Below are 18,364 nucleotides of genomic sequence, written 5' to 3' on the forward strand. Positions count from 1 at the left end.
ACCCGTGTTGGCTTTTAGTAATGACTTTGTTTGCCTGTAGGTGTTCGCTGATTCGTTGTTTGATTATCTTTTCCAGAATCTTCCCAGGTATTGAGGTCAGGCTGATAGGTCTGTAATTTCCTGGGTCCTTTTTTTTTCCTTTTTTGAAGATGGGAACTACATCAGCTCTTTTCCAGTCCTCTGGTAGTTCCCCAGTGCTTCAGGATCTTTGAAAAATATAGTTCAGTGGTTCTGAGATCACATCTGCCAGTTCCTTGAGAACCTTGGGGTGTAATCCATCTGGTCCTGGTGATTTGAACTCGTCTAGGCTGGACAGGTGTTCACTTGCTATTTTCTTGCCTATCTTAACTTGTATCTCTATTTTGTTTTTTATGGCACTATTTTTGATAGGTTGGTCTGTTTTTTCCCTTTGTGTAAAGGCAGATGCGAAAAATGAGTTAAATAGTTCTGCTTTCTCCCTGTTGCTTGTCACCTTCTTGCCACTTTCACTCACTAATGGACCAATTGTTTCCTTCACTTTTTTCTTGTTTTTTACATGTTAAAAAAGCTTTTTTTGTTATTTTTGACCTTGGTTGCAAGCCTTAGTTCATTCTGAGCCTTAGCTTTCCTCACCTCGTCTTTGCAGGCTCGGGCTATTTGCTGATATTCTGACTTAGTAATGTGTCCCTCTTTCCACTTTCTATACTTGTTCTTTTTATCTTTCAATTGATCAGAGAGTTCCTTATGCAGCCATGCTTGTTTCTTTTGAGAGCTGTTATTTTTCCTCTTTGTTGGTATTGTGCTAAACTGGGCCTTTATTATCTCACTTTTCAAAATTTCCCAAGCCTCTTGAGTTGTTTTCCCCTGGAGGATTCTCATCCATGGAATCCTTCCAAACCCTCTCTAAGTTTATTGAAATTAGCTCTCTTGAAGTCCAAGACTCTAGTTTGACTGTGTTCTATTGCTTGTGCTTCCATAATGTTGAATTCCAATATTACATGGTCACTTCCTCCCAAGGTTCCTATGGCTTCAACACCTTCTATCATTTCATCTCTGTTAGTGAGAATTAGGTCCAAAATGGCTAATCCCCTAGTTCCCTCCTCTACTTTTTAGGAGACAAAGTTGTCTGCTAGGTTTGTCAGGAATCTGTTTGATCTTCCACTCGGTGCAGAGTTTGTCTTGGCTTTGATCTTCGGCCTTAATGAATTTTGAACTTCGCTTTCTAAGGGACTACCTATCTCAATATGAACTTACCCTAAGGTCAGTAGGAGAGGCTTTCTCAAACTTGCCTTGCTTTCTAAGGTCTCTTTGCTGGGCACATAGGAAAAGGCTCCCTCCTTTGTTGGCTCTAATGTAGCTGTTTTTCCTCAGGAATTGCTCTCCCTCTTTCAACTTTTAGAAAAGGAGTCCACATCTTTCTTTTCAGACCTATCTTTGTAATCTGAACTCTTTAATTTTTACAATCTTAATCAAATCTTAAATACTTCTTTAGTTGTACTTTACTTTTTTAAAGAAAGTGCCCTCTGGGTAAAAGGGTTGGATACTGACGAAATGAAGGTCAAGACCAAGCTTGTAAAGAAAATGCAGAAATTGATTTGCTGCTGCAACTTTTTAACATTTAAGTCATGCCACATTTATCATTAGCATTTAACTTAAAGGTAGAATAAAAAATATTGCTTAATTTACCTCTTTCTCCAACAAATGCCAGCATGTTAAATGTAATAATTTTGAAATCACACATTCCTATAATCCAAAAAGATGAAGTCCTATACTCACTTTTGAAAAATATACTTAATGAAACAGGTCTTACCTGTTACTACTCCTTGGCCTGTCCACAAGTGATTAGCAAGATCCATAGAAACTGGTGACTTTTTCTGAGGTGTATCTGACTGAAAAATATGTGCTTTAAATTAATAAAATGCTTTGCTTCTTTTGATAATTAGTGATTAAGATATTAGATTAGAAGCAAGGAGATTCAAGGTCTAGTCCTCCCTTAGTGACAGAACTCATCATTCACTCATAGCCCTAATTAGGATCTGGCTCTGTGATAAGTCAACTGATAAACAAACCCCTTGTTTCATCATGCTTTGATAGCTTCATTGTAAGAACAAAATTTGGGAAGCTCTGGTCAGTCATTCATGTCCTGGTAACCTCCTAGATGGATTACTATAACATATACTACTTAGGGCTATCCTTGAAGCTGGTGCAGAATGTAGAGGCACGGGCAGTTATGTGTACCCCAGAACTGTACCATTGCTTTGCAAGCTTGACTGCAACTGAATACAACCCAGGGAATATGTTTTATCATAAACCATGATCAACTTAAAGTTATGGTTATTGATAAACAATCTAGTTTATTAATATACCTTGCAAACTGTGTATAAACTGCAATCACTGGTTAATATACAATAACAAATTAAGATTAGGAAAAAGTTAAATGAGTAACTGGCAAGTTCCAGACATATGTGTGAGAACAATAGAAGGAGATGAAATACACATTTATTATCTCATACATGCAACTTTGTTTTTTTGGGGGGGGCAATCGTTCCTTCAAGTCAGTTTTGACTCCTGGTAATTGCCTGGACAAGTCCCTGCAGTTTTCTTGGTAGGGTTTTAGAAGTGATTTGCCATTGTCTGCTTCATGGGACTACAAGAGAATGACTGGTCCAAGGTCAAGAAGCTGATCATGAAGTTCTAGCCTAAAATGAGGCTAGAATTCACAGTCTCCCAGATCCTAGCCCAGTGGTGGCGAACCTATGGCATGCGTGCCAAAGGGGGCACTGAGAACCCTCTCTGTGGGCACCGTCGCCCTAGCCCCGCCTCCCCCTGCGGCCCCCTCACCAGCAGCCCTCCGGAGGAGAGTTGCCCCCGGGTGTGACCCACACAGAGCAGCGCAGCCAAGGACATGGCAGCTGGGCAGTGGGGACAAGACTCCACCCTCGTGCCTCGTCGTGCACAGATGATGCTACGGGACGCAGGCCAAGGGCGTGCTGCCATGGCGCTGCTGGGATGCCTGGGCGATCTGCGGTGGGCTGTGGAGGCAGTGGGTGGCCCTGTGGATGGGCAGGAGGCAGAGCGGGGGGCGGTTTTGGGGCACTTGGTCTCTAAAAGGTTTGCCATCACTATCGTAGCCTGATGCCTTAACTGCCAAATTGACTCTCATCCCATGTTTACAAACTTTCAAACCTACCCGGAATGTATGAGTTGTATTGGGCCTTGAAAACTGATCTATTAAGACAGTTCGCTCTCTATGAGGTCGTCGTTCCAGACCATGAGGTACTGCACTGGATATTCTGCTATGAACATGTTTTCCTCTATGCTGAAAATGGAAAGACAAAAGAAGCAACCAGTTACTGGGTAGAAAAATGTAAGATATTATTAGCAGTTGAAGTAAATACAATTATTGTATCCAGGGGCTGTGACAGTATGTAACATCTGTACATCTGTTTTCTTGCAAGCTTAAGGAATAGATATCTCTGTACATATCTATTCCTTGACTACAACTGGGAACAGAATTTGCATTGCTAAGCAAGATGATTCTTAAGTGAGTCTTGCCTGATTTTACCTTTTTTGCCACAGTTGTTAAGTGAATCATGCAGTTGTTAAGCAAACCAGCTTCTCCCATTGACTTTGCTTGTTGGAAGCCAGCTGGAAAGGTCGCAAATGATGATCACATAACCCAGGACACTGCCATTCACATTGCCAAGCATCTGAATTTGATCATGGGGATGCTGGTGTGATCATGGGGATGCTGCTACGGTTGTAAATGTGAGGATCAGTTGTTACTTTTTTAAGTGCAGTTGTAACTTTGGTCGCTAAATGAATGATTATTAGTTGAGGACTACTATAGATGGATAGAGTCTATATATAGTATCCCTTCCTGCAACACTGTTGTGCACCAGGGCTCAAATAGTTCTGAAAGCTAATGCACTGTAGTCACCTAAAACTGCTGACTGATGAGCAAAATTCCCAAGAGAGGATTTGAACTCCATAGAATAAGGTCTGGCTATGTATATTCTAATGAGGATGAAACTGGTCATATCCTGCTTCCTGGTGGTCAAATGTAACTGTTTTTCAATTGACTTTTTATTGCCTCCTCACAAATAACTAATTTTTCAACCAGCTTCTGAGCACCTAGACAAGAAGTTCTAAAATTACCTACTTAGACTTTTTCAAAGGAACTTCAGATGAAATGTATTTTAGCATGAACAGAGAAAACTTTAATTGCACAGGGGTCTGCTCAAGACTAGAAATGATAACTGTGATTAAAGAATGCTATAGGCTGTGTAAATGGCTGTGTAAGTGGAGCACATGTACTAAATTCCTGATATTTTTTCCCCAAAAATATGGAATTGCCATGCATGGGAAGGACTTCCTATTGTTTTAATGAAAACATTAACATAGTCTTTTGCCAATGGAATAGTGTTACAAATATAGTTAAAATGGAGCTATTTGGAGTTGAATAATCTACCCAGTTTTACCACCTGTTGCTAACACAAAAATCTGCAGTGTGCCAAGATCTACTTTCAAGTGCAGCTCCAAGTCTCGTCCTTTATACCTTCTCTACCAGAAAACCAGATTGGAAAGAGAACTCTGATCCCAAAGGCTGCATTTTGTCTGAATTTGTAGTTCATGATATTAAGATAGCTGGCCTTTTAATCTGTAGACTACAATTAACTTTTTAGATTTCATAACTGCAAACATCATGTTTTTAATGCAAGATGTACTGGCTTATTACGTGAATTTTCAAAGCAAGAAAATGAGTGTCAATGTAACAGAAATAATAAAACTAAAACTAAGCAAGCTGGAAAAACAAATTTTTGTTTATTTCACATTCTTTAACCTTAAAATTATGGTTAATTTTTTTTTTGTTCAGAAACAAAGATAGGCTCACCAGGAGACGTTTCAAACTTGTCATTCCAAAGACTTCTAAGACTTTAAAATGTTTAAATAAGCAGTTTCCAAAGTGATTAGAAGTACACTTAGCATGCTCAGTGTCCTTTTAAAAGGTCCGTTGCCATTGTGAGTTTAATGATTGATTGTTTGTCTCCTGGTACTCAGAGTCACTGGAGATTGCTATCCAAAATCACATGTGAATGATTTCCCATCATCTCCTTCATCGAAGAGTTTTCAAAGAACGGTCTACTCCCTGGCTCTTTAGTCTTTGCAGCATTCATCATCTCCACATATAGATCTATTTTATATATCTGAATAATTTATATAATAGACATAAAGGGCGGCTCTGAAGGAGTCTTGGCATAGACTAATTGCATCAGCCAGGACAAAAAATACATCCCTTTTTTGGCACATTACCAGAGGATTGGGGAAATCCCCCCTACCGCCAACTAATCAGGTACCGATTCATGCCTGGGAAGAATATTTTAGAGAGCTATATGCAGACCCTGACTATGTAATTAATGAGAGCCAAATTAATTTGGACCAAACCCCTTATTGGCCCTGTTACACCAGGAGAGATATCCCGATTGATTGGAGCCCTCAAGGCTAATAAGGCATCTGGTGCTGACAATGTCCTGCCAGAAATAATAAAAAATAATTCCAGTTGGTAGGCTCCACTTTTAGGATCTGTTTACATTTATAGATAGAACAGGTCATATGCCAAGAGATTGGGGATTAGCAATTATCATACCAATCTATAAAAAAGGTAGTAGAAATGACCCAGGAAATTATAGACCCATTAGTCTTCTGAGTGTTATTAGTAAAACGTATGCCAAACATCTAAACTATAAACTTCAGGACTGGCTAATTTCGGGGGGGATAATTAAAGATGAACAAGTTGGTTTTAGAGAAGGAAGATCAACAGTGGATCATATCTTGGTACTTCACCATCTAGTACAAAAATACACATATAAAAAAAAATCCTCTCTGTTTGTGGCCTTCCTCGATTTTAAACAGGCCTTCGACTCAATATCTAGGAACACCCTATGGCAGAAATTAGAAGGCACTACTATTGATAAATGCCTCCTTTTCCTCATACAAAAATTGTATGCGAATTCCACCTTGAAAGTGAGGTGTAATCTCCAAGGGATTTTAACCGGCTTAGTAAGAGTACAAAAAGGGGGTACGGCAGGGTTGCATCCTGTCTCCCTCCCTTTTTAACTTCTATATCAACCCCCTGATCAATCTCTTACAGAACCCTGATCTGCATCTGCCCAACCTAGCACATCGCAAAATCCCGATTCTTCTATATGCCGACGATGCGGTCATTATTTCGCAAACTCCTGTAGGACTGAAGAGAGCAATTAGGGCAACACTTGGCTACTGCAGACAGAACAAGTTGGTCCTTTGATAAATCAAAAATTTTAGTTTTTGCTAAAAGACCCAGCCAATACTCCTGGAAAATAGAAGGACATAGTTTGGAACAGGTTAGAACATTTAGATACCTTGGGGTGATTTTCCACTCGCAAGGGACATAGAAGGCACACCTGGATCATACATTGCAAGCAGCCAATAGGTCCTTAAATGCAATCAAACATTACTTTTACACAGGCGGAGGTCAATTAGTATCTGCTGCCTTAAAACTTTTCGAGGCCAAAACATTGGCGCAAATTCTATATGGGGCACAAACAGGAATCCTTGCAAAGAAAAACTTGCTGGAAACCATACAAACTAAATACCTCTTAGCTGCACCCAAAGGAACCCCAAATGCCCAATTAAGAATTGAGACAGGCATGCCCCAAATCCAGGTAAGAGCCTGGAAGATGATGATCATTCACTGGCTTAAAATGCATTTCTTTCCAGAGGGACTGTCCCTGTTAGTGCTGACTGACAACTTCCCTTCCCCCTGGAAGCAGGCGATAGATCATAAACTGGGCTCTTATGGGCTCTCTTCGGTATTCTTAATGTCCCTAGGCTTTGACCAAGCAAAGCAAGTAGTATTCAATAGAACGAAGGACATGGAGTTCCAAGAAGAACTAAATAGGTTGCCTTGCCACAGTAGGGATAGAATCAAACAGGGTGTGTGGGAATCGGCAAGATATCTGAATGATCTGACCTTCCCAAAACAAAGAATAGCTTTCCTCAGAGCCAGATTTAACATTCTTCCCTCAGCACTCCTCCAGGGCAGGTATAAGAGAACACCAATACAGAACGGGTATGTATATGTGGTAAAGGAGAAGTTGAAGATATCTCACATGTTTTATTGTACTGTGAGTTATACCGAGTTTATAGGTCAGCATATATTCTCCCTTTATTAGAGAGATTGCCAGGCAGGGCAGACAATTTTTATGTAGGCTTTCTCCTCCAGGACTCAAACCCTTCTATCACGCATGCAGTGGCAAAATACTGTGTTGCGGCAATGTCCACAAGAAAAAAATTGGTTACAGATTTATAGTCGTCAACTTGTGCCAATTTTTTGGAGATATCTCTAATAATGTTTGGAACATTATATTTACTCACACATTAATTGGCTATCCACTCATATAAACTAGGGAGTGACCCTAACATTTTGAGAACATGTATTTTCTTAACAGGGATGTTATTATTTACTATTAATGTTAGTACTATTTTTTTTAATTATTATTATTATTATTATTATTATTATTATTATTATTATTATTATTATTATTATTATTATTTAATATATTGTAAAAAGTGATGGCTATTGCTGGTCTACGACCCTAATAAAGTTTATTATTATTATATAATAGACATTTTAGCTTCATAACAATTCTATTAGGCACAGAGGAAAAGTGTATTGTGTAAGACGACTCAAGGTAAGTTTCATAGCTGAAATAAATTATGAATGTGTGGGTGGATGTATACATTTTGGGATTATGCAAAGATATGATTAAACGTTTTACTGGCAACTTCATCCAATACCTGATCACATTGTATTTTAATTAAGTTGAGTTTTTTTTATTTGATGTGTACACCCTAGATTCTTTAGATAGATATGAAAACAAGTATTCAATAATTCACGGCACAAATAATTTAGTTGTCTTACAAAACTTAAGCGTAGTCCGGGAACTGAAAGATATTGATCAATGGTGTCTGAATTTATGGGTGGCAACTTGTTCCGGATAGCAGGTGTAAATGGAGATGGCAAACGATCTAAGGCAGTGCATCTGTAGGAAAGCAGCATGGACATAGGAATTAACTCTTATTTCAGTTCCTTAAACTGCTACAAGAGTGCTTCTTAACCCAGTATGGTGAATAAATAACAGTTCTGTTGCATATATAGAAATATTAAGTCAATCTTCCCTAATACGGTGACTTTCAAAAACTGAACTTCTGGATATTATAGTCCTAGCACATCTGGAGTGGCCAAATTGGGAAGGCAGATTGTTTTTGAAGCACAAGACATCCACTTAAAATTACACAATCTTAATAATGCATATCTTCCCGCTTAAAAATCTGGATCTTATTACTTTGGTTCCTCATACCTGCTTAGTTCCTCATATAGGATTCTTTCATTACTCTTATTATTGTGCTACTTTGTGCTACAAGTACAACAAAAGATCTGCATGAGCCAAATTTACCGCAGTGCTAAAAATGAGTAAATTTTGCAGGCTCAGTTACATTCTTTAGATTAATTTGTTTCTAAGATTACAATGAGTCTTATTTTCATAGCTTGAAGGATAAAATAACATCTTTAGACTATATAGTTCTCTTCTAAATGCAGTGCTTGTGTTACAGAATCACAACATTATTTCTCAGTGCTGTGCAAATGCTATTATCTGAACTCAACATGATATTGAAGCTACAGTAGCAAAGAACAGAAATAAGGACTTACAATTTTGTTCCTCGCAGGACCTCATCACTGTAAACATTGGGAGTCTTTAAACGTAGTTGATCTTGTGCTATTGATGGTAACCTACGATGGCCCACTGTTTTCTTACAGGATCCAGGCAACACTCGAGGTAATGACGAGACATTGCTGTCAGTCATTCGCCCCACTCGATTCTTTGCTGAATTAATACTGGAACCCACACTTTGTGGCTTGTCTTCTTGTTCACGCCTGAAAAACAGTTTCAATCAAACATCACTCCACTTATATAAGATTAAAGTCTTCAGCAACCTGAAGCTGAATAATAAGTGGATCAGCATCTCCCAATAAAGAAATGATAAATTTCAAGTCTGATTAATGATTCTGGCATCAGAGATAAGAAACTCACAAGTGCCTTTCTCTGAGAGTAAAACATAATAATAAACTGAGCAAAAAACAATGTATTATCCTTTCATGATAACCAAGATAAAAAGTGTGAAGCAACTGTCTAGAGACACAACTGGCAATGCATATTTTTAATCCCAAATTACTTTCTCCCATCTTCCCAAAATGTAATTAATCATACAATAAGTAGACTATAGTATTAACAGAGGATTTTGAAATTTAATTTAGCTGTTGCTTTCATCTATAAACTATAAACTATGTTTCTGTATAGTAGATAGATGTCAGGCTAAGCGGGTTGGGTAAACAGTGTTCTAGAAATTTATAAATTGTGTGTCTGCATTGCAAAAGGGAAGGAGTTATTATCTTTGAAGTATATCAGTATTCAACTAGTGGGATCAATATATGTGTGTGTGTGTGTGTGTCTTTTTCATTTTATGCATTCTTTTTTGTGTAGTTTTCTTTAGTTTTGTTTTTGTATTTTTTCTTTTTTGGGAGTTTTTATTTTAATGTTTTGAATAAAAATAAAATTGATGTTCTATTTCTATCAGGTATGTTATTCCTTTTATCATTTTATAAACCTAATCTATAATCCTAATACATTTTAACTATCTAACTAAAATAAATAAGCCCAGAAATAAATAGATAAATGCAGCCTATACAAAAGTGTAATTTTATAAGATCACTTTAAAACATACTTTTCAATGAAGCTTGAATATCTCTGTTGTAGTGGTTTAGCTTGAATTGTCATGACACCATTTAAATTGCCATGTGAACTGCTAGAGAAACGGTGGGCCTAAAGAAAGCAACAGAAAGAAACACAGGTATGTCATTCAATGAGGATGAAGGTCATTCAATGTCAGAATATAATTATTCCCTAAAATAGTCTTATTATCATAAAGAAGGAAGAAGAGGAAACAAACCTCCCCGGGACCAAGCATGGGAATATTATTGTCCAGTTTATTTTTAGTCTTATTTTTCCCCAAAATATTAGGAGCAGCCATCAGCCACCAGATAATTTCCCCCTTCTGCATTAAATTAACTATACACAGCTCAACCTATTGAATTTTTTAAAACTCTAAAGCATGAAGGACCCTGTTCTTGATTGGGTTCACTGTGTATAACAATGGGAAATATAAAACTTCTTTAGCAGCATCTTTTTTGTAAAAGCCCCATGCACTGCACATTGACTTAGGTGAATAAAATGATTCATGTAACAGTTAAGAAATATTCAAGACTTTGAGAACAATTTTGTTTAGTACAGTATGATCTTTATGATCTCTCCAGCATATGGCAAACATGTTTTTATTTATTGTAAATACAGTAATGTGAATCTTATCCCCTTATCCACTTGGGCTTTGAGTTCTTACAGTTTTTAAAACTTATTTTAGTATTTATTAGTTTCTGAGTATGTCACAGAATGAATGTAATAATTAAATTATTTAAAATATTATTACATATGTTCTGTTGCAAACTTATAAAATGGTGTCATGGAGCAGTAATGAAATTAAATTCAAGATATGAAATAAATTAATATTTAATTTATTTTTATTAGTATTAATGTCTCTTACATGGCTTATTCATACATGCACATATTTTGAGCTTTAGTCATGATGATAAATTACCCTGGTCTTTTGTTATAATATTGCAACTTACCATGTTGCTCAAAGGCCAAAAGAAAAAGAAAAAAAGAATGATGAGAAAAATTGTCCCAGGCTTAAGCACCCAAGAACCATGGAGACAGAGGGAATCAAGTAAAATAGAATATTCAACTAAATACATGAAGAAAAAAAAGATTGTTCATTCTTACCATGAAGATTTTTCATATGTTGATGAAAAGATATTATTTTACCTGGGATTGTCCAAAATGCAGACCAAAAGACATGGATCGAACCTCTGACCCTCTGGATGGAGGAACACTTGATGTATCTACCGTAGCATGGGAGGCTGGAATATGTGACAACTTATTTCCAGTAACTTTTGATTTCTCCATATACTTGTCATTTTCTAGATCATTATTACATAAAAATAGTAAATATACATAGATGAATCAGGCAATATCAGAACCCTCTTAATTTACTTCAACTTTGGAAGCAATGTATTATTAATAATTATTTATAATAATCTGTCACTTGCTCTACTCAGTTGCCAGGATGATACAATTCTGCTTCCCAAGGTTGGTAGGTAGGTGGTTTTTCTAGGGGAACGGACAGAAAATTGAAGCTATTCTGTCAACAGCACATCAATATTCTATGACATTCATGGGTCAAAGTTGGGAAGGTTGTTTTGTTTGTTCAGGTAGAGAGGGTGTTATATGCATGAAGGGGTTCAGATTTAAAGGAAATCCTAATCTAATGATTTGGAGGAGCTATTAGGAATATAATTTATTTATTTGATTATTTATTTATTTTATTTTAAACAATTATACAGTCACCCATTTAAAAACCAACTCTAGTCGGCTCCTGATCAAATATAAAAACCATAATAAAACTACAAAACTAAACACATTAAAACATTAAAACCAACTAAAATCTGGCACCAAGTCATATATCCTCACTTTGGGAAAAAGTCAGGTCTTCAAAGCTTGATGGAAAGCTAGGAGAATAGAGGCCTGCTCAACTTCAGGGGGTGAGAGTGTGTTCCATAGGGACACAGAAAAGGAATATTGTTGACTGCTTTGGAACAATTTCCACCTAAACTGGCATTTTTGTCTCTGCCCTAGTAGATCTCTAGTAGATCCCTAGTAGATCTCTAGGGCAGAGACCCAATAGCTTCTGGGGTGTCAATCCTTGCTTTGTGAGCCTAAAGGATTTCTTTCATGGAGTTCAAGGATACTGTATCATTGAACAGAGCCATCTGATAGGCTGAAGCCCACATTATGCCAAGACTCTCAAAGTGACAAAGCAACTGTTCTTTGCCATTGCCAATGCATTGGCACACCCAGAAGAGCCTGGGTGAGGTCTGTAATCAAGGACCTATTAAAATGGAAGGGGCAACTTCATTGCCTTCTGTGGCATGTCTGGTAGATACCCTCAAACATAATTGTTCATGTTTGCCCCAACTTTGGGTTCTTGGTTGTAACAGATCTTAGTTGCCCAGTAACACTAGTAACTGCTATGGATAATTTTCATTCATCCACCCTAAGGACGTGGACAAAATTCTTGTCAAGAATCCAGTCATACGTGACTCTGGAATGGGACAATTTGGCATGGCCAACTTGTCACAGCCATTTCAACATGGCCATCTCACCACAACCAACTCACTGCAGCCAACTCGCCATGGTCATTTCTCTGCAGCCAACCCACCACAGCGATCTTGACATGGCCATCTCACCAAGGCCAACTTGCCACAGCCAACTTGTCGTGGGACATCTCACCGTGGAACAATTCCAAGCCGGATAAATCAATGCAATAAATGTTATCCACCACTGTTTCTTTGATATTATTTACATTGACAAAAATGTAAATAATATCAAAGAAACAGTGGCAGATAACATTTCGTTATTCTGCATGGAATTGTCTCTAGCAAGTTGTCCCACAGTGAGTTGGCCACAACAAGTTGTCCTACAGCGAGTTGGCCACAATGAGTTGTCCCACAGCAAGTTGGCCACAACGAGTTGTTCCACAGCAAGTTGGCCACAACGAGTTGTCCCATAGTGAGTTGGCTGCAATGAGTTGTCCCACCGCTGTGGCGAGATGGACACAGGAGGCGCAACAAAATGGCTGCAGCAAGTTGGCCATGGCAAGATGGCCACAGCAAGTTGTCCTAAACCCACTTGACTTTCGTCCCTTCTGCTTGATTAAGTCAACCAGGTAGAATGGTTCAGCCTGTCTTTAAAATGTTCTACTTACTTGAAATAGATGATTCCCAGTATTTTCTTATTAATTCTTCCAATATTTTAATTACATTCTTCCAGATTTGATCAAACACTTCAGCAGTTACAGCTTCTTTGATGCAGGAGTTGGGAGAAACAGGAGGAATGCCATGTTTGATCTGTTTTTGGGCAAGTTGAGGATTCCTCTGCTCCAAATCATCATCACTAATGAAAGAAGGAAATTAAAGTTTTAATACTAAGCACTATTAATTATTAATAACAACATGGTCAATGTAATCAAAGTACCTTTTGATCAAAGTACTGCCCCACAGTATTATTTCAGAACTTATCAAATTATAAATTATGATTTTATCACATTTAAACTCTACCAAGTCTCAGTGGTAAATGCATGGGCACATAAAAGCTGTATTTTATACACATAGGAAATATGATTATTACAATTTGTACTGTACAAATTGGCCTTCAGTATCCATCACTTGATCACTCACTAACAATACAGACAACATTGCAAAATATTTTCCATCATTTGATTTTGAATTAAATCACAAAGAATCCAATAGAAAATTTCTACTTCCTTTCAGAAAAACTGTTATATGTACTGAGGAAGTAGTGCAATGTTAATATCATAGTAGGGTTAGTATTTTACATATTTCATATATTCTCAGCAATTTTCAAGACAAATGATTTTAGAGTAAAAGTTTCTGACAAATTCACTTCATGTTCTTTTGCCTAAATGACTAATTCCAATAAAACTAAGAAAAGCATGCATGATTGACATGAAATTCTTCAGCAGCTTAATTGCTTATAAAGAGAGGGATCAAACCAAAATGATTGGTAGAGTTTTTTAACATTGCTTTGCTCATTGCTTATTCTATTGTAGAATAAACTTTTAATTTTTGCCTAGCCGGTCTTAAAAACTTCTTTGATTGTTAAATGACAAAAACATTTGCTAGCTTTTAACCATATGTGTTTAAATTAGCTAACTTTATTATGAAGAAAAAACAGTTTCAGTCTAGAACATATTACTAATCTCAATCATTGACATTCACTGATTTAAAGACAAAAGAATTTCGCCTGCAATTTTCTGCTACCAAAGATGCTGCTTAAAGATACAAGCAAAAATAAGTCAGATATATGTAGACAATTTCATAAAAAGTCTAATTTTTCTTTTGTCATAATTATTTCTCATGAAAGCTATTAAAACTGAACATTTACAGTTCCTTCTTATCGAATGCAAGATATTCTTCCATTTTTCCTTCTGCATCATAAACTTCTTCCTCCAAGAATGAATATCCGGGTGATTCAGATAAAGAAATCTCTGATAATTCAGAGCTGAATGCTTTGTGCACTGGAAAAGCTGCTGGTATCAGTTTTGATCCTGAGATGCATAACCTAAATTATGGTACACACAAGAAAAAAAAATACTATAAGCTATTAGGGTAACTCATTAAAATTTCCAAGCATAACACATAGAAAAAACAATTTACAACAAAAAAATAAGAATAAAACTACTCATAAAGTAAAATTCTAATGAAGATTAGCCTCTTACAATCTTTAGTGTGCTTTGAACATCTTACAGAACATGCCTCATCTCTACTCAGATATTTTCCAATTACTTTAGTACAGATGCTAACTTATAATTTTGTTAAGCATCTCTACCACATTTCTGATTATTGTGGTGAGTATCCTGACTACCTCATACTACTACTACTGTAGTTGGGCAAAATGCTGCATCATAGGGCAACAAGGGACCTCAAAAGGGCTTGCTTTACAAAATACATTTAAATTCTGGAACCCGTGACTCCCATGGAATTGAAATTTGGCAAATTTGTAAAAAAATTTATGATGTAAAAATCCACAGAAAGCATTTTATGACATGATACAAAATGTTATGAACACTTTCTGGTGTTTGACTATGCTATACAGCTCAACACGGGATATTTTAAAGATAGAAACATCTCTGAAAGTTTTCCCAATTTTTCAAGAACCTTTCCAGTGAAGGAAGTACATTACAAACTCTGCCATTGTTGGGGGCATTGAAGAATTTGTTAAGGTTACCCCTACCCCTGGGTTCTGTTGAGTTTTGTAAGGGGAAAGGAAAGAGTGCATGCCTATATTACATGTGGAAAGAAGAATGACCCAACGGGTTGTGGGTGGTCTAGTTCTCTATATTCCTGTTTAATCATATAACCCTACACTCAACAAAATATAAACCTAACAATATAATATGCATAACAATCATTATTATGTGTCAACAGTTATTTCATTTCTTGCAAATTCTGCTATTTTATCCCATGCAATATTTCTGAAATTTAATTACTGTATAATCTATTTTTAAAAGTACCTTTTCCCATTATTAAAAAAGCACTTAGTGCATGAATTACCAATATGCTGCTTCTATTCGGTTGAATGTGGATGTTTAATACATTGGGAGTGCCAAAAAGACATAATCTTAAAATGTCAATCATATACCTCAATGAATAAATATCTATTAAATTGATGACAACATACTCTTTCATACTGGTGTTGATTTCACCCAAACTAGGAAGAGATTTTGAATAAACAGAACTAGAACTTCTGCTCTGGTAATGCTGAAAACCCTCATCTTTTGGAAAAAGAAGTTGTTTTCCCAAAATCCTGTAAAAAGAATATATGATAACGAATTAAGGAAATTGAATATAGGCAAAGCAGTTCAATTCAACTTGATATAAGACCAGAAACATAGTAGCTGCCAATGGCAGCTACTGCTATATAACTCAGCTATGATTCAAACTACAAGAGACTTATAATTTAAGCCAATGCAAAAAAGGCAAGTTAAACATATTAAGTAAAAATACATGCAGAAAATAATAATCTAAGATAAAATAAAGACCTTAGATAAAATAATTTTTTACAGACTTGCCTTAAGTGAAGTGATCTATTTGTCCAGTCTTTGCATTCTGTCTTTAGATTCTCAGTTTGAGAGCTCACTTTTCCTTCAAACAGTACTTCATCCACATCCCAAAACAATTGATGCACTCTTTGGGTATTCGCTTTATCAAACTCCTGTTGATTTTAAAATTAAGATTCTCAAACACTATTTGCAGCTGAATAAAATGGCAGTACTATAGATATTGGCCAGTGATGTTATGGAATTACAGCACCATTCTGAGCCTGATTCTAGCAGCTTCAAGATGAAGATACAGTATTTGTTATCCTGAATTCATCTAAGGAATGTGTTGCACTGCCAGCCCTTTCATATCCACTCAATCCATCTGGGCATCACCAGATTTAGATAATCTGGGAAAGAAGTTCACATATGCACATCACCAGATTTAGATAATCTGGGAAAGAAAAAAAACCTGAATACACCAAATGGGAACAAAGAAACAGAGAAATAATGAAAGGAAGGAAAGAAGCTTAAGAGAAAATACCTTTGGGGCACAAGAAACCAAACAAAACTAGACTAAATTAGAGAAAGCAACAGAACATTCCTTGAATTGACCATAGGTGGAATCTTCTGTATAGTGAAATACAGATAGTCCTCATTTAGTGGTCGCTAAGCAAAACCATGACTGTGCATACAAACTTCAGGTTTCCTTTGCTTTACAAACCTGCTGTAAATGTGAGGACTAGTTTTAAAGTTATTTTTTCATTGTTGTCATAACTACAAACTATCACTAAATGAGGCAGCTACTGTATATAGACAAGGACTATTTACTTTATAATATGTTGTGTCAGCGTATGTGTGTTCGTTTGTTTCTGCTCCCCTCCCCTTACAGTGAGTTTGTTTCTTGTGCACTCAAAAGCAAGCTGCACATTCTCTGCTCTGGGTCAGGTGACCAAACAGAAGCGTGAGCTGAGAATCAGCAGTCCTCCAAGCCAATGCCCCCATTGCACCTCCTAGAGAAATGCCCTGGGCGATTTCTTCCATTTTTCTCAATTACACCAAGACAGATCTGGCCTTTTTTTTTTAGCTTTCTCTCATGATACTAAATTTGGTCCCATTCTTCTTGCTTTTCAAAGTTATTCTTAGAATGGTTAGAATGCAGTATTGCAGGCTACTTCTGCTGACTGCAGTTCAGCAGTTCAATTCTGACCACTCAAGGTTGACTCAGCCTTGCATTTTCCAAGGTCAGTAAATTGAGGACCCAGATTGTTGGGGCAATATGCTGACTCTGTAAACCACTTAAAGAGTGCTGTAAAAGCACTATGAAGTGGTATATACTGACAGGCAGGCAGACATAGCAAGCCCCATTACGTAATTTATTTCCAGTGATTCATTGGATTGGGAATTAAAGGGGTAAATAACAGAATATTATTTACAGAATAACTTTCTGTAAATAATCTTTCATTCTAAGTTAGATTATGTAACAAAGAATAGGAACAACAATCAATTTAGAAAATGAACAAGGCCTCAAATATACAATAAGTTTTGGAAAAAGTGGATCAGAACATCAGTAAAAGAACAAGAATAAATGAAGGAAATGAGGAGAAGAAAAAGCAAAAAAAAATATTAAATCCTGTTTAAAAGGACATTCATGGAAGAATTCAGGAGGTGGCATTCTTCTGTCAAAATTAGAAACAAACTGACTTGAAATATCAGTTGCTGGGATCCAGGGCAGGAAAAAAAGTGTTGCTTTTGTGTCTTGCATGTAGGTTTCTACAAATTGGCCTTGGTAACACAATGGTTTAGCTGGGTCTCAGCTATTATGAGCTTTTCCTTTCTTATACAGCTAAAATAATAGGGAGGGAGGGAGGGAGGGAGGGAGGAAGGAAAGGAAGGAAGGAAGGAAGGAAGGAAGGAAGGAAGGAAGGAAGGAAGGAAGGAAGGAAGGAAGGAAGGAAGGAAGGAAGGGAAAATACTGACCAAAAAGAAAAAAGTGACCAAAGGAAATACATGCACAAGATGAGTGAGATAAATTAGAAGCAGGAAAAGATAATATTAAATGGGAAAGACTAGTGACACAAATCAGCTGAAAGAGAATGAGAGAAATGCTTAGCCAAGGACAGAATGAATGGAACAAAGTTTAAAATGAGTAAATTCAGAAGGAATGCAGGACTTGTGAAGAACAGGAATTATTTAACAACAAGAGTTATTTAATGTGGTGTAGAACAAAGGCTACATGGAAAGAGCTTTTCATCATTGATGATGTAGCGCTACCTCTTCAGAGGCCGCCAATGCCCAGGTCCTCCCAGCCACAACCCCCCTTGTCCAGCCTTGCGGTAATGTTCTTTAGAGATCGGTGAGATGTCTTACAACCGGAACTCATGCAGCGTTGATGGGTGGCAGGCTCTTCTTGTTGAAGCAGGACTTTCAGGCACGAACTTAACCGGTCACAATGGTTGATGCCCTGAAGATGTATATAACAGCTCGGGGCTGCTTTAGCAGCAGGAGTAACAAGCCCCTGAGCAATCGTTCAGAGTCCGATGAAATGGGGGGG

The 18,364-nt window shown here is 37.0% G+C and overlaps 1 protein-coding gene across 1 annotated transcript in view; it reads right to left on the bottom strand.

Annotated features, from left to right (window-relative positions):
* The window catches only part of FAM149A (family with sequence similarity 149 member A), a 29,727-nt gene that overhangs the window by 6,411 nt on the left and 4,952 nt on the right, over positions 1-18,364 (bottom strand). The window contains exons 4-13 of the mRNA XM_015831774.1: positions 15,844-15,986; positions 15,453-15,578; positions 14,157-14,333; positions 12,958-13,145; positions 10,959-11,113; positions 9,805-9,902; positions 8,732-8,956; positions 7,943-8,063; positions 3,170-3,298; positions 1,790-1,868 (exon numbers count right to left, since the gene is read on the bottom strand). Of these exons, the coding sequence (XP_015687260.1) occupies positions 1,790-1,868; positions 3,170-3,298; positions 7,943-8,063; positions 8,732-8,956; positions 9,805-9,902; positions 10,959-11,113; positions 12,958-13,145; positions 14,157-14,333; positions 15,453-15,578; positions 15,844-15,986 (1,441 nt within the window). The remainder of the gene's footprint in view (positions 1-1,789; positions 1,869-3,169; positions 3,299-7,942; positions 8,064-8,731; positions 8,957-9,804; positions 9,903-10,958; positions 11,114-12,957; positions 13,146-14,156; positions 14,334-15,452; positions 15,579-15,843; positions 15,987-18,364) is intronic.

The sequence above is a fragment of the Protobothrops mucrosquamatus genome, unplaced genomic scaffold (assembly GCF_001527695.2).
Source record: "Protobothrops mucrosquamatus isolate PMUCROS unplaced genomic scaffold, P.Mucros_1.0 scaffold_280, whole genome shotgun sequence".
NCBI lineage: Eukaryota > Metazoa > Chordata > Lepidosauria > Squamata > Viperidae > Protobothrops > Protobothrops mucrosquamatus.